The 13,957-nt window shown below is 38.7% G+C and overlaps 1 protein-coding gene across 1 annotated transcript; it reads left to right on the top strand.

Annotated features, from left to right (window-relative positions):
• The first annotated feature begins 1,588 nt into the window (after positions 1-1,588).
• LOC145933759 (uncharacterized) lies at positions 1,589-6,709 on the top strand. The gene is made up of 5 exons (XM_083033750.1): positions 1,589-1,747; positions 2,618-2,719; positions 2,765-4,136; positions 4,184-4,583; positions 6,247-6,709. Exons 1-5 carry the CDS (start codon positions 1,589-1,591, stop codon positions 6,707-6,709), a joined length of 2,496 nt encoding a protein of 831 aa, XP_082889876.1.
• The last annotated feature ends 7,248 nt before the right edge of the window (positions 6,710-13,957 follow it).

Raw genomic sequence — 13,957 nt, 5'->3', positions numbered from 1 at the left:
GCGCCGCCTACTGGGTGGGGAGCGCGGGATCGGAGAGTAGCGAGACAAAGTGGGGCGAAGCGAATGTAGCATGTCTCTGCTCTTTTTTGTACGTTTTGCGTAGCTCTAAAAATTTGATTATTCTCGATACTCTCGGCAGTGTGGAATATTTAATTTTTCCATCTCGTTAGCTGTCTCCATATTTGTGTTTAGAAATACTTTTTCTTTGAAGAGAAAGGTCACATGAGTTGTAGTCCGGAGATCGAGCAGGCCACGGACTAGTACTGAATCCTTCCCATCCTTGAGGAAAATTTTTATCGAAGTAATGGCGGATGATACTTTTGAATAAGATTCATTGAAATTAATATTAAAAGTGGTTCCGATAATTGGACTTAAATATTAAATTTATTTTAAGCGCAAAGTATGTTTTTATTTTTAACATATTTAACAAAAAAAAACTTTCTTGATGTATGGAAACATTATAATACATATGTATGTAGTAATGACTACTTTTATTAAGATTTTTAGTCTTGATGTGTGAACTTGATATAAAAATTAAGCCCTGAGAGTAGAATACAGTATTGAAACTGAGATAGCGATCTTCACAATTTCGATAGATTCTATTAAACTATGCAATAAAATAATAATTATAAACATTTGTATAATAATAAAATAAAAATAAATAATAATATAAATTATAATAAAATTAAACATATTTATAATAATAAAATGAAAAGTAAATAATAATATAAATATAATAATTGTTCGGAATTCCAGCGAGAATTTCGAATGTTCTCGAAGTCTTTCGTATTCGAGCAGCACTTATAAGCACGGGATCGAAACGTGTCACGCGCCCGAATTTGCTGGCGCGCCAAGCTTCACGACACCGACACGTGCTCAACACGAGAGCAAATATCGATTATAAATCCCGACACAACGAAGGATCATAACATGTTCGCGTGATTGACCGAGGAGAGGATCCTTCCGATTCCGATCGCGCGGCAACGAAGAGTCTAGTCTCTCCTCGACGTTTGATAGAAGCGGCCTCAGAACTTTTTTTTATATAACGCTCGAGGAGCCAGACGAGGGCGAGCATAAAGCGATTGACCATTAATTTTGTTATCCATTAAGTAAATACAAGTTAATTTTTCTTTTGTGGTTGAAGTAACGCGTGTCATTTATTTCACCGATCCTTATGTCAAAATCTCCGGATCGATAACACCCATCGGCTTCGCGCTCAATACTGAGTGGATCCCGGCAACTATCACCCGCACGAGACGATCTCATCGAGATCGAGCCCTTCGCCGCGTAAACATTTTGGTCCTTCGAGCCGGATCGAAGCGTGGGTGAAAAACATAAGTTACAGACTATTCAGAACCCGTGCTCTCAGTTCCGCAGCATCACGACGGAATTTCTGTCGAAACTCGAGTGTCTACAGCTGAATTGACCGAGTAGACGACAATTCTACAATTATGGCGGAGCAATTGCTTGAGAAGCAACAACAGCTATTACGATCCCTGGATCGATCTCTGGACAATTTCAAAAAAATCGGGAAGAACAACTATACAGCCGCCAAGATTCGCAACCGCATGAGTACAATGAAGGAGTTATGGACTCAAGTTCAAGACGTCCACGTCAGAGCATCATCCCCAAGGCCACTCAAGAAACATTGGATTACTTCAAGGAGAAGCGTTACGAGGCCGCTGAAGTGACTTTTCTCACCACTTCCGATTATATGGCGGATCATTTGGAAGAACTCGAACCCGTTGTGAGTCCGAATCAGTCTTTATTAAATTCAATTACACGCGCAGACACGTCCGCGTTTTCTCTTACACATCTTCCGCCGATTACACTTCCGCCGTTCGATGGCAAATTCGAGGAGTGGGAGACTTTCCGAGATCGGTTCACATCTCTCATAATTAATAATAAAGATCTTTCTGACTTTTCGCGCATGCATTTTCTTACATCGTGCTTAAGGGATCGAGCTCTCGAGTGTGTCAAAAATCTTCCGGTAACTGAAAACAATTTTTCAGTCGCGTGGGAGCAGTTGAAAACGTGATACGAGAGCAAACGTCGTTTAATTAACGTTCATATTACGACTCTCTTAAGTTTGCCTATCGTTTCAAGAGAGGCCGTTCAAGAGTTGCAATCTACTCGTGACAAAGTTAATTATTCAGTCGCCGCATTGAAAAATTTAAACCGCACATCGGAAGAGCTCTGGAATGGTATGCTGATTTGTATCGTCTCGCAAAAGCTCGATCCTGTGACACGAAAAGCGTAGAATTTGAAATTCAGCGAGGGCGATAGCCTTCCAACCTTCGAAACATTTAGCAAATTTCTCGATAGTCGCATCCGCGCGCTCGAAGAAAGTAAGCTCCCCACTCCTCTATCAGACAAAGCGTCCAAGTCAAACACGCAAAAAATAAGTATCTCGACAGCGTCCGTTAAACCTTCGGTTAACTGCCCGTTGTGTAAATCTAAACACTATGTCAATGTATGTCCGCAATTCACAAGCAAGAATCCGAATCAATGTCGCGATTTCATCAAACAAGACAAGCGATGTTTCAATTGCTTAAGCAAAAATCACAATGTTCAAAATTGTTCAAGCAAATATACGTGCCGTATCTGTCAAAAAAAGCATCATACGCTTCTTCACATGGATTCGGCTTCTTGTGCTCAAAGCGGCGAAGCTACGCCTTCGACTCAATCGAAATCCTCCGAGGAACCGACGTCGGACGCGGTAAATTCGTTATTCGCTTCGTCAAAAGCAATATCTCGTCCGTAGGTCTTGCTCGCGACGGCCCGAATCACGGTACGCGTACCGTCAGGTCGTACCGCGGTGGTAAGAGCCTTGCTCGACCAAGGCTCCGAAATGACGTTCATTTCGGAGGACTTAGCGCAGACTTTGCGCGCGAAGCGTACTCGTATGCCGATCTCAGTCACCGCCGTCGGCGGTATTCACGCCGGGACTTTTCGACACGCGACGCAGATAATCATCTCTCCGCGAAAAGCTTTCGTCCCTTCGTTCACAACGACCGCGCTCATTTTAGGGAAATTAACTTCATATACGCCTAAAAACCAAACAGATCTCTCGTCGCTTTCGCATCTTTCCGATTTACCGTGGGCTGATACGAATCCGACAAGCCCCGATGCTATTCAAATTATTATCGGGGCCGACTTGTACAACGACATCCTTCTCGACGGTGTTCGCAAGGGAGGTATCGGGCGACCAATCGCGCAGAACTCCGTACTCGGATGGATCATTTCAGGACCCATCAATTCAAACGCGATCGAAGCTCGTACTTCTGCGACGATACAATCGTCAAATCTCTCTAACATTTCGATGCACCATATTCTGGGCTCGCCATCTCTCGAGGACGAGCTTCGTCGATTCTGGGAAGTCGAAGAGCTTCCACGCGAATCCATTCTTACTCCTCAAGAGAAACAGTGTGAAGAGCATTTTCGCTTGACGCACTCTCGCGATTCCGACGGACGATACATCGTTCGTCTCCCCTTTAAGAAGGGCCCTCCGATCGATATCAGCGATTCTAAGTTTCGTGCCGAAAAATCATTAAACGCGTTAGTTCATCGGTTAAAAGGTAACCCGTCGCTCGCAAAAGAATATCGGGACTTTCTTTCGGAATATGAACGTCTTGGGCACATGAAACCAGCGCCGATAGTTCAAGATGAGCTCAACCAATCAGTTTACATTCCTCATCACGGTGTAATTCGGGACGGCAGCTTTACCACGCATCTGCGCGTGGTGTTTAACGCGTCAAGCCAAATTTCCAACGGCACATCTTTGAACGATCATTTGCACGCGGGCCAAAAATTGCAAACCGAAATTACAACCGTAATATTGCGATGGCGTAAATACCAATACGTTTACGCTGCCGACATCGCAAAAATGTACCGGCAGATTCGCTTGGACCCTCGTGACGTAGATTATCAGCGAATTCTCTGGAAACCGTCCGTTCGCGAACCAGTACTTGCTTATACATTGTTGACGGTTACCTATGGAATGGTATGCGCACCGTTTCTTGCTCTCCGCGTTTTGCAACAATTAATTGAGGACGGCGGTCATCGCTTTCCACTCGCGGTTCCAATTCTACGCGAAAATATTTACGTTGACGATTTGCTTTTCGGAGCGGACGACCGTACGCTCCTACGACAAGCACGCGATCAATTGATTTCTCTTTTGAAGTGGGGCGGTTTCGAGCTAAGAAATGGGCGAGCAATTCGTCATCTCTTCTCGAGGATCTCGACACCGCCAATCATGGCTTAGTTTGCAGCAAGCAACTCGCTCCGGATGAGCAACTCAAAATTCTTGGAATCGGGTGGAGCCCGGCGAACGACAATTTCGAATTCCAAGTATCACTCGCAAACATCGTCCCGGAAAGCAAACGTACGTTTCTCTCCGCAATCGCTAAATTCTATGATCCGTTGGGCTGGGTTACGCCGGTGACGATAACCGCAAAGATTTTCATGCAAAATCTCTGGCGCGAGACCCTCAGCTGGGACGACCCTATCTCCGCGCACCTTTTAAACCGATGGAAAGACATTTACTCTCGACTATCTCAGATTGATCATTTACGAATTCCTCGGTGAATCGGTTTTGGGTCGCATATCAGGTACGCGGAGTTACACGGATTCGCCGACGCGTCGAACGTCGCGTACGCCGCGGCAATATATCTTAAAGTTGTTTCATCAACCGATCACGTAACTATAACGCTTCTCGCCGGGAAATCCAAGGTCGCGCCTTTAAAACCGCTCAGCGTCCCGCGATTAGAATTATCCGCAGCATTGCTTCTAGCGCGACTTACAAACTTTGTGCGCGATTCGCTCGACTGCGCAAATCTCCCGTGCCATTGTTGGACAGACTCGACGATTGTGCTCGCATGGGTGACGCAACACCCCTCGCGATGGAAGACGTTCGTGGCTAATCGCGTGATGGAAATTCAAGCTCGGCTTCCGCACTGCAATTGGCATCACGTCTCGATCGAAGATAACCCTGCGGATTGCGCGTCACGAGGACTCTTCGTCGATGAAATAATCGATAACAGATTATGGTGGCACGGCCCCCCTTGGCTGCGCCTCACGAGTGAAGAGTGGCCGCGAAACGACATCACTCCCCCCGGAGATCCTCCTCTCGAGGAAAAAATCATCGCGTTACACTGCGCGCAATCGGATCCGGAGTGGGATCTCGCGTCTCGATATTCCTCGTGGCCCAAGTTAATTCGCGTGACCGCCTATATCCTCCAATTTATTCGCTCTTGTCGCCGAAATCAATCATTGTCATCATCGCGCATTTCGCCTAATTTTCCACCCCCTAACAGTTCTACTCTGTCGGCCTCAACTTGCAACGAGGCCAAAGTCTTCTGGATAAAAAGAATTCAATCGGAATTGTTTCCTACGGAAATAAACGCGTTAGCCAAAATTAAACCCCTCTCATCAAAAAGTACGCTTCTGTCACTCAGCCCGTTCCTGGACAAGGACGGAGTTCTGCGCGTGGGCGGGCGAATTGAAAGGGCTCCTTTTCCCTTTTCTTTTCGGCACCCGATACTTCTCTCGCCTCATCCGTTGGTCACGCTTATCGTGAGTCAGGCTCACTTGCGAGCATTGCATGCCGGCCCTCAGCTCACGCTAAATATTCTGTGTCGCGACTTTTGGATACTTCGCGCCCGGAATTTGGTCAAGTCGGTCATTCACAAATGTATCACAAATGTGCACTCGCGAACGCGCCGCGATCCCCACGCAACTAATGGGAAATCTTCCTGAACCGCGAATATCGTCAGCAACTCGCAGTTTTCTACATTGCGGGTTAGATTACGCGGGTCCCGTACAGATTCGCGCCTCCGCAGGACGAGACATTACCGCGCGTAAAGCCTATATTGCGCTTTTCGTCTGCCTAGCAACAAAAGCGATACATTTAGAGTTGGTTGCCGATTACTCAACCCCCTCTTTCTTAAACGCCTTTTCACGATTCTGCGCTCGCCGCGGACTTCCGCAATGCATGTACTCGGATAACGGGACGACTTTCATCGGAGCCGACCGAGAATTAACTTCGGCGTACAGAGCAGCCTTGCGAGATCCAAATTTCCTCAATGCGATCGCATCGGACAATGTGACGTGGAATTTCATCCCTCCCTCCGCGCCACACTTTGGCGGACTCTGGGAGGCGGGCGTGCGGAGTGTCAAAACTCATTTGCGTCGCGTCTTAAGCAGTCATTTATTAACTTTCGAGGAGTTTTCCACTCTGCTTTGCAGGATCGAAGCCTGCTTAAATTCACGTCCGATCGCGCCTCTCTCGGATACGCTAGACGATTACGAATGTCTGACTCCCGGACATTTCTTGGTTGGATCCGCGCTTACCGTAAACCCTGAGCCGTCAGTACTCAATCTAGACGAGAATCGCCTTTCGAGATGGCAACTCGTGCGACATGTGACCGAGCGGTTTTGGAAATTATGGCATCACGATTATGTTAATACATTGCAACAGCGAGCGAAATGGCGAAAGATGAAACCGCAAATGCGGATCGGTCAACTCGTTCTCTTGCGAAATCCCACACTGCCTCCCTGCAAGTGGGAGCTCGGTCGGGTGACGGAATGTCATGCAGGTTCAGACGGACTCGTTCGAGTGGTCACTGTTAAGACCGCTACCTCCGAATATCGACGACCTATTGTAAAGTTATGTGTATTACCGATCAACAGCGAGGAAAAGGGCAAATAAGACGTGTCATGCCAATTAGCTATAAGTTTAAGTTAGTTTAAGCCTATTCATTTAGTCCGTCATGGCGGGCGGAATCTTGCGCCCCTTATATGACTCGTCTACTTATACTTTTCGAAGCTATTTCGAAACTATCGTTCCGAGGCGGGCGGTATGTTCGGAATTCCAGCGAGAATTTCGAATGTTCTCGAAGTCTTTCGTATTCGAGCAGCACTTATAAGCACGGGATCGAAACGTGTCACTCGCCCGAATTTGCTGGCGCGCCAAGCTTCACGACACCGACACGTGCTCAACACGAGAGCAAATATCGATTATAAATCCCGACACAACGAAGGATCATAACATGTTCGCGTGATTGACCGAGGAGAGGATCCTTCCGATTCCGATCGCGCGGCAACGAAGAGTCTAGTCTCTCCTCGACGTTTGATAGAAGCGGCCTCAGAACTTTTCTTTATATAACGCTCGAGGAGCCAGACGAGGGCGAGCATAAAGCGATTGACCATTAATTTTGTTATCCATTAACTAAATACAAGTTAATTTTTCTTTTGTGGTTAAAATAACGCCAGTGTCATTTATTTCACCGATCCTTATGTCAAAATCTCCGGATCGATAACACCCATCGGCTTCGCGCTCAATACTGAGTGGATCCCGGCAACTATCACCCGCACGAGACGATCTCATCGAGATCGAGTCCTTCGCCACGTAAACAATAATAAAATAAAAATAAAGATTTAAAAATAAATATTTAATTTATAATAAATATAAATTTATAATAAAAAATAAATTTATAATAAAAATAAATATTTTCATAATAAAAATAATTCTTATGTGTTAACAAAATAATTATTTAACTAAAATTAAAGAAATTGTTCGAAATAAGTTCCTCCCACTTCGATACATATTTCTGCTCTTTTTTGTACGTCTTGCGTAGCAAACTTTTGTATATGATGATGTTCAATTCTTTGGACAGTGTGAAATACCAATTCTCCCATTTCGTCTGCGGTTTCGATGTTGTTATTTAAAAACACTTTTTCTTTAATCGCTCTCCAAAGATAAAAATCACATGGGTTGAAGTCCGGAGATCGAGCAGGCCACAGAGTTATTGAACCTTTTCCAAACCATCCTTGTGGAAAATTTTCATTAAGATAACGGCGGATGATATCTTGGAATAAGATTCATTGATATTAATACTAAAAGTGATTCAATAGATAATTAGACTTAAATGGTAACTTCTAAGTGCAAAGTGTATGTTTTTACTTTTAACATATTTAATAAAACTTTCTTTATGAAAACAAATTATACACAATACACATGTATGTAATAAATACTGTTATTAAAATTTTTAGTGTTGATGAAGCACGATATAAAAATTAACCTTTAAGGGTAGACTATAATATTGAATCTGAGATAGCAATCTTAACTAATTTTGATAGATTCTTCTAAACTGTATGCAATAAACATTTATATAGTAAAAATTTCTTACGTGCAGAATGGACAGGTGCGCCATCATGCATGAATATCATAGCTCGTCTAGTTAATGCTACATCTTCCGAATTATTCTCTGCCGGAATTAATAAATCTGGCAGATCATTTCGCAAGAAATTGAGATATTCTTGAGCATTTAAACGTTCTAGTAGTATAAAAGGTCCAATCTAAGCTCAATTAATAAAGTTATATTAATAATAGGAACAATATTAGTAACAAAACAGTAGTATAATTAACGATTACAAATTAGAATTCTATAAAGAAAATGGTTATTGTATTGATTATAAATAAAAAAGATATGTCAAATCGAGAGAGACATTAAGGGCCAGTTTTTCAATAATAGTTTAAACTTATTGTTAGATCGAAGTTTAAACTTTGCGCAGAACACATGTGCACATAGTTTCAACTTCGATCTAATTTTAAACTATTATTAAATAACCGGCTTTAAGAGAGATATTAAAAAACAAGTTCCATTGAAAAAAAAAGATTAAAAAGGACTGAATAAAAATAGTTTTAATTCAATTAATTTAAATTTCAATTAAATTATAATCTTAAAATACTTACGATTTGATCTCCCAGCAATCCACACCAAACATTTACGGAATATCGGTATTAAAAAGAACTTGACCTAGTGAGAAATGGATTTCCATGGCTCCAGTAATGATAATTGTGGGTATTAAACATTCCGTTTCTCATAAATGTACATTCATCAGTATACAAAATCCGACTTCCGTAATTAGGTCTCAAATTCATTTGATTTAAATAATATTCAGCAAAATTCACACGAAATGGATAATCTCGTGGAAGTAAATGTTGTACTTTTGTATAGTGATACGGGTGCTGCTCATTTTCTTTAAGCACTCTATAAACATTCATATGCGATATATTAAACTGACAAGCAACAGATCTTGTACTTAATGTAGGATCATTGCGAAAGACAGCCATAACAGCATCTTCCATCACAAGATTGCGTATTTGACGTGGACGACCTCCGTTTCTATTATTCGGTAAAACATTGCCAGTTTCTTGTAGTCGTCGAACAGCACCAGCTATTACATTTGGACTTGGATGATGTCGATTCGGGTATAAATTAGCATATTGCACTGCGGAAGGTGTAGCCTGTTCTCCGTTTATAAAATACAAACGAATCATTTCGTAATAATCTTGTGCGTAATAAACGGGCATGATGAGGATTATTAAATGGTCACTTATAAAAGATCGTTCACTTATAAAAGCATAACAATGAATAATTGAAATGATCAGAAGATTTTGTTTATAAGAACCTTCGCGCTTGTGCTTTGTTTTCATACATACAATATATAAAGATGAACATACATACATACGTATCAAAACAAAGCACTAGAAAAGATTCTTTATAAATAACAAAAATATTAAAGAAAGAAAAAATATAAATCTGATCTTTTTTTTTGAACATTTCAACTATTCGTTGTTACGTTATAAGACTATTTAATAATCTCATGCGCTTTTATTATACATAAGATTATTGTGATATGATTCGTTTATATTTTACAAGTGGAGAACAGGCTGCACCTGCGCGGTCTCTCTCTCTCTCTCTCTCTCTCTCTCTCTCTCTCTCTCTCTCTCTTTCTCTCTCTGCAGTAGAAAATGTTAATTTATATCCGAATTGACATGATCATCCAAATTTAAACGTAATAATTGGTGCTGTTCGACGACTACGAGAAACTGGTAGCGTTTTACCGAATAATAGAGATGGAGGTACACAATCTTGTGATGGAAGATCTATTATAATTGTCTTCCGCAATAATCCCACATTAAATACAAGATCTATTGCTCGTCAGTTTAGTATATCGTATATGAATGTTTACTGAATGCTTAAAGAAAATGAGCAGCATTCGTATTATTATACAAAAGTACAACATTTAGTTCCACGATATTATCAGCCTCGCGTGATTTTCGCTGAATATTATTTAAATCTAGTAAAAACCAAATTATAGAAGTCGAATTTTGTATGTCGATAAATATACATTTACAAGAAACATTTTAGGAATGTTTAATATCCACATTCTCTTATCATTATCATTACTGCAGCCATTTGGAAATCTATTTCTTACTCGAGAGAGATCTTTTCAACATCGAATTCCGTAAATATTTGGTATGGATTGCCGAGAAATCAAATCGTAAGTAGGTATTTTAAACTAAAATAAAATTAAAATTTAATTGTAATTTAAATTAATTAAATTGAAACTATTTTTATTGTTTTCTTTTTAATCATTTCTCTAATGTAACTTTTTTTATTATCTTTCGTCTGTCTATCGATTTGAATTATTTTTTTATTTAATCAATGCAATAAACATTTTCTCTAGAAAAATAATGTGTAATCGTTATATTACTGTTTACTTTTATTACTAGTATTGTTCTTATTGAATTATTTTTCCTATTAATATAAACTTATTGACAGGAAATCTAGATCGAACTTTTTATATTATCACGCTTGAATTCTCAAAAGTAGTCTCGATTTCTTACAAAATGATCTGCCAGATTTGTTAGTTCCGGCAGAGAATAATTTAGAAGAGGTAACATTAAATAGATGAGCTACGATATTCATGCACGATGACGCACTTGCCCATTCTGCACGTAAGAATTATTTTTATTATAAAAATATTTATTTTTAATATGTATAATATATCTTTACTCTTATTTTATTATTATTATATTTATATTATTATTTATTTTTATTTTATTATTATACAAATGTTTATAATTATTATTTTATTGCGTAGTTTAATAGAATCTATCGAAATTGTGAAGATCGCTATCTCAGTTTCAATACTATATTCTACTCTCAGGGCTTAATTTTTATATCAAGTTCACACATCAAGACTAAAAATCTTAATAAAAGTAGTCATTACTACATACATATGTATTATAATGTTTTCATACATCAAGAAAGTTTTTTTTTGTTAAATATGTTAAAAATAAAAACATACTTTGCGCTTAAAATAAATTTAATATTTAAGTCCAATTATCGGAACCACTTTTAATATTAATTTCAATGAATCTTATTCAAAAGTATCATCCGCCATTACTTCGATAAAAATTTTCCTCAAGGATGGGAAGGATTCAGTACTAGTCCGTGGCCTGCTCGATCTCCGGACTACAACTCATGTGACCTTTCTCTTCAAAGAAAAAGTATTTCTAAACACAAATATGGAGACAGCTAACGAGATGGAAAAATTAAATATTCCACACTGCCGAGAGTATCGAGAATAATCAAATTTTAAGAGCTACGCAAAACGTACAAAAAAGAGCAGAGACATGCTACATTCGCTTCGCCCCACTTTGTCTCGCTATTCTCCGATCCCGCGCTCCCCACCCAGTAGGCGGCGCCTACGCTGCCTTCCGTTGTAGCCACGCGCTGATTGGCAAACTTTAACAATTTATAGCGTAAAAAATAAAGCTCAGATAAAAAAATGGCTCGGGACTTTTCGATTTAGTTTGTTGTCCTGCACCTGATGGTGTGCTTCGTATACGTTTGTTTAGTTACACCCTGTATATATTAATGCACGAAAAAGTAGGATAAAATATATGATTAAATCTCCGAGAAAATGTGATATAATCTTAGGATAAAATCTCAACGTAGAAGGATTAAAGATAAAGTTAAAGATTACATATTTTAAGATAAATTTAGATATGTAAGATTTTACAAATTTTATTATTTAATAAAAAGATTATTATTTAATACATTAATATTGAAAACATCAGTATGAAAAGGAAGTTTAATTTATATCATTCAAGAATAATATTATTTGATTCATTGTCTGTTTTATTGTCAAATCCATCTTATTATATTATAAAGTAATGTATGCAATATTTATGTGATATTAAATAAAAATATAAAAAGTATTAAATATTACATTATGTTATTATTTATAAAAAATTATAAATTATATAGCATAGTGTAATATATGCAATATAGTATATTATTATACTATATAACAGTATAATATATGCGCAATTATGTAACAATATAATATATGCAATATAATTTATGTTAAAATATATTAATTTAAAAAGTTTAATTACATTTATAATTATAAAACAATTTTTTACTGTACAATAAGTAATAAATATTATTAAAATTAATAATCATCTGAATGTGTGTATATTTTTAGATATATGTACAGTATGTCCTAAAAGTGACGCAATAAGCATATATATGTATGTATATGTATGTATAATGTATGTATGTATATAGTGTAATGTCGTCGTTACAATACAAGTGAAAAAGTTCTCTGCAAGTTTTTCATCTAATAATTAATTATAGCGTATTTAATAAATGAAAATAGCTAATCAAAAGTGATGACATTTATAGTTTGATGTGAATACAACGGAATAACAGTCATATGCTATACCCGTGATTGCTACTTCTTTGCAGCCCGTTAAACTTTATTCTTTATTGGCTATTCTTATTAATTATTTGTTCCATAATTAATGGTTCAATTAAAAAAAAAAGAATTTTTTGATTCGGATTATAACGACTGACAGCTGTATGCATACATATCAATTATGTAATTTTTGGGACACCTTGTGTAATATTCCCTAATCTATTCTTGCTGCGATTCCGCCGTTACGTTACGACGACAAGTCGTGCACGATTTCTGCCATGTTTCTGCCGTCAATAGTTGTTTTGACAAGTATGTTCTATTCTTGCTGTATTTATGTCATCGCATTGTGATAGCAAAACATATTCCATTTTTATGGAAACATTTTACATTTTACCATCAATAACTGATATAGCAGATCTCGCTTGATATTTACTATATTTTTACCAACACGGTATAATGGACACCCATGCTTAATTTTTGTTGCATTTTTGCCTTTATACTATGTCAACAGCTTATGCTGATAGGAAGTAAGCAATTGCGGAAACAGTGGATAGGAATCTGCTGTAAAGTCATGATTGGATCTGCTATAATACTGTCGACATACTGCTGACATTTGGCTATCTGTACTTATATGATATTTTTAATTTTAATAGCAGTTGTTTGCCAGCTTTATATAATTCTATGACTAAAACTTAAATACGAGATAGATAGTGCATCGCGCGTCGCATAGCGATAAATAAAAGAACTAAATTTGGACGAATTTAAGACGTCTTCAAAATAACGTCTTTAGTTGATCTAAAAAATAATGTCTTATAAATGTCCATTATTAGTCACTGACGTTATGGACCAAAAATGACTAAAAATAGACGTCATAATGTCGTCTTCTGATGTCACTTTACTACTTGGGATCCCAAGCAGTTCCGATAGACGGCCGGTAGATGGCGATGGCGTCACTTGTGAAATAATTAATTTATTAGAGGATCGCGGCGTGACGTGGTCGTTACCGTACGTATGTGATAGTCGTTCCTGCGATTTTAGTATAAACTATCAATTTTTTTTGACACAAAACGTGATTAGTAATTACGTTTGCAACCACATATCGACGTACTACTATTTGGGGTCGATCCTTTTGGCAAGCCATCGTCTAATCCGGAGAAATAAGCGAATACGTGGATTCTAACTTCGCCCGCCATGTGGCGGGCGAGAGTTTGGAGAATGTTCCAGAATTAGACATGGAACAGGAAAACCACATTTTGGATAACGTTGAAGCTATATCGCAATCGCAGTTGTTCAAGAGTCTTACTGAGGAGGCAATGGGCAGGACAGTAACCGGATTTAGAAAACGCGCAGCTCAAGACAACAGCAAGCAAACGAAATCTAAAAAGTCCTCGTTAGCTGG

The sequence above is a fragment of the Prenolepis imparis genome, unplaced genomic scaffold, assembly GCF_030444845.1.
Source record: "Prenolepis imparis isolate NDT839.2.m4 unplaced genomic scaffold, iyPreImpa1.0 SCAF_3, whole genome shotgun sequence".
In the NCBI taxonomy this organism is placed as follows: Eukaryota; Metazoa; Arthropoda; class Insecta; order Hymenoptera; family Formicidae; genus Prenolepis; species Prenolepis imparis.
Note: the sequence above shows the minus strand (reverse complement) of the source record. Positions and strands in the feature narration are given on the sequence as shown.